The following is a 2,896-nucleotide window of genomic DNA, read 5'->3' as shown; positions in this document are numbered from 1 at the left end:
GGCCAGTAAATTAACATCACTTTGTCAAAGAAAATTTAAAAAAGATAATTTAAGAAAGTTTTTAATGAGTATAACTTGAGTTATTTTCTAAGAAATTGAGTATGCATACTTAACATGGAAAATTTTTGTTTACATAAGCATAAGGAATAACATTTTGGAAATATTCTATAAAGATATTTTAAGAATATTCAATTCAATCTGTACAGTTTAGGTACAGTACTGTAATCCTGTTTCAATGTAATGCAGGAATAGTAAGAACAGCAATAATTGCGAGAGTGACCAAAAAATTTAAGTTCATGTCTATTATACACACCTTTATCAAAGCTGAGACATGATTGGATGGGCTATATCTAAGTATGCCATCATCTGTTTTAATGGATATATATGTATTTGAAGAAATAAGAATTTAAAATACATGATTTCTGCTTATGGGAAAGTTGTCAGAATTCTAAGTTATATTCTGATTAAAGCCCTTTCTAAGTTGAAGCATGAGCAGATTGGCTATATCTAAGTAAGCCATCATCTGTTTTATGTATGTGTTTATATCAAAAGAAATAAGAAAACATATACAAAGTCTAAGATTTCTATGTATGTGTTTATATCAAAAGAAATAAGAAAACATACACAAAGTCTAAGATTTCTAAGTTACTATTTGGATACAAAGGTGTATCACAGAAGACAAGTCATGCAAGTTTTTAAAGATGGTTACATGTTTTTCAAATATAAGTTACAACCATCCATGAAAAGAAACAAATTGTCAATAAGCCCTCAAGGGCTAATACTCTGGCAGTAAGCATGTCTATTAATAAGTATAAAAATTTCACTTTAGAAAAACCATGCCTAAGCGGGCTTTAGAGGGGCGGTCAACAAAAAGGAGGCGACCGGCAAAAGTACCACGAAATGATGACTTATGTCTTCAAGCAGAACCAGTGTCTGATGAACCAGTGTCTCGTGCAGAACCAGTGTCGAGTGATGCTATTAATTACGACTTATTAGCTGCAGCAATCTTAAGACAATCCCAAACTTTGTCCCAAAACCAGACAAATTCGAGTGATACCACCATGGATATCCTGCAGCCATGTGTTCAAAACCAGGGTGATATCGAAGCCCACGCCCATCCAATGGCAAGTCAGCAAACAACAACATCAACAGTTAGTGACAACCAGCCTCAGCAAAATATTGCAGACTTAGTTAGTGCGTTATTACAACAAGACGGTCAAGGTGAGCCAGCAACTGCCAATCTTAAAAATGTTATTGATTTATCTGATGGGATTCCTCTTGGGGCTGCAACACCTCATCGATTAAAAGCTAAGATCTGGGCAAATCAATTTATTGATTTAGGTTTGCTGTTGCAGCGTCGAGAGGATCCTATTTCGTTAAACATATCATCTGGGTCCCTTATTGTACAGCAAGGGTCATCAAAGCCCAAATTGCCAATGTCAATTCAGCAATGGACTGATGCTTTTTTGATTTTTATGGGAATTTTTATTGAAAAATATCCAGAACAGGCTCCCCATCTCCTAAAGTACTGCTATTTTATTAGAGAAATGAACAAAATGTTAGGAGATAAGGCCTGGAGAATCTATGATGAGAATTTTCGGATGTTGAAAGAAACTGTTGAGTTACCGTGGCAAAAACCGGTTGAAGAATTAAGAATCAAGGCTGCTTCTAGCAATTATCAATTTCAGCAGCCCTTTCGAGCAAACACAGGCAATAAGCCTATAAGATTCTGCTATGCCTTTAACAATGGGGAACAATGCACTCATAACCCCTGCTCATTTGCCCACAGGTGTCAATCATGCTCAGGATCACATGCAAGAGCCAATTGTAGATTTCGTAAACAAAAACCAACAAATACCAACACTGTCACCAAGTCCTCAACAATCACCCAGCCAACTACCTTCCCCAGTCAACCCAAAAAGTTTAGGTGAATTTTTAGTTGATTATGACAGTGATCAGGCTTCGTACTTGATAAATGGCTTTACTCATGGTTTTAGATTAGGTTGTACTTCTGCTCCTTCATCCTGTGTACCTCAAAACCATAAATCCACATTAGATCACCCAGACATTATAGAAGATTATATACAAACAGGGTTAAACAAAGGAAGAATTGCAGGTCCATTTTCAAACAAACCTTTTGAACAATTTGTGGTATCTCCATTAGGTTTAGTGCCAAAAGGCAGTACAGGAAAATTTAGGGTAATTCATGATCTTTCATTCCCTAAAAATCAATCAGTAAATTCCAATATACCAAGAGAAAATTCAGCTGTTCAGTACGATTCCATAGATCAGGTAGTTGATTTAGTTCAAAAGTTTGGGCGTGAATGTTTAATGGCAAAGACTGACATTGAAGATGCTTTCCGGATCATACCTATTCATCCAGCTGATTACTACCTGCTAGGGTTTACTTGGGAAGGTCAATACTATTATGACAAATGTCTTCCTATGGGAGCGAGTAGTAGCTGTCAAATCTTTGAATCATTTAGTTCTGCTCTCCAATGGGTCATGGAAAATGTCTTCAATGCTTCGGGTATGTCCCATATTTTAGATGATTTTTTCTTTGTGGGACCCCCAAATTCAATAACCTGTAGAAACGATCTTGCTAGTTTTTTATTTCTATGTAAAAAAATTGGGGTGCCAATAAAAATGGAAAAAACTCAGGCACCTACGACCAACATTGTCATTTATGGTATAGAAGTTGATTCAGTAAAAATGGAGTGTCGGCTTCCAGTAGATAAGATCCAAAAAATAAAGGCTAAACTTAACTTGTTCAAAAGGTGTAAAAAGGTCACTTTAAAGGAAATGCAGTCAATCATAGGCCTTTTGAATTTTGCTTGTTCTGTGGTTGTCCCAGGTCGAACATTTCTTCGTCGTTTGATCAACCTAACATGTGGTT

At 36.1% G+C, this 2,896-nt stretch overlaps 1 protein-coding gene across 1 annotated transcript; it reads left to right on the top strand.

Annotated features, from left to right (window-relative positions):
* The first annotated feature begins 836 nt into the window (after window positions 1–836).
* Window positions 837–2,696, top strand: LOC128185518 (uncharacterized). The gene has a single exon (XM_052855100.1). It carries the CDS (start codon window positions 837–839, stop codon window positions 1,929–1,931), a length of 1,095 nt encoding a protein of 364 aa, XP_052711060.1. The 3' UTR covers window positions 1,932–2,696.
* The last annotated feature ends 200 nt before the right edge of the window (window positions 2,697–2,896 follow it).

Source organism: Crassostrea angulata, chromosome 5 (assembly GCF_025612915.1).
Source record: "Crassostrea angulata isolate pt1a10 chromosome 5, ASM2561291v2, whole genome shotgun sequence".
In the NCBI taxonomy this organism is placed as follows: domain Eukaryota; kingdom Metazoa; phylum Mollusca; class Bivalvia; order Ostreida; family Ostreidae; genus Magallana; species Magallana angulata.
The sequence above is the reverse complement of the archived record's forward strand: the minus strand, read 5'-3'. Positions and strand labels throughout refer to the sequence as shown.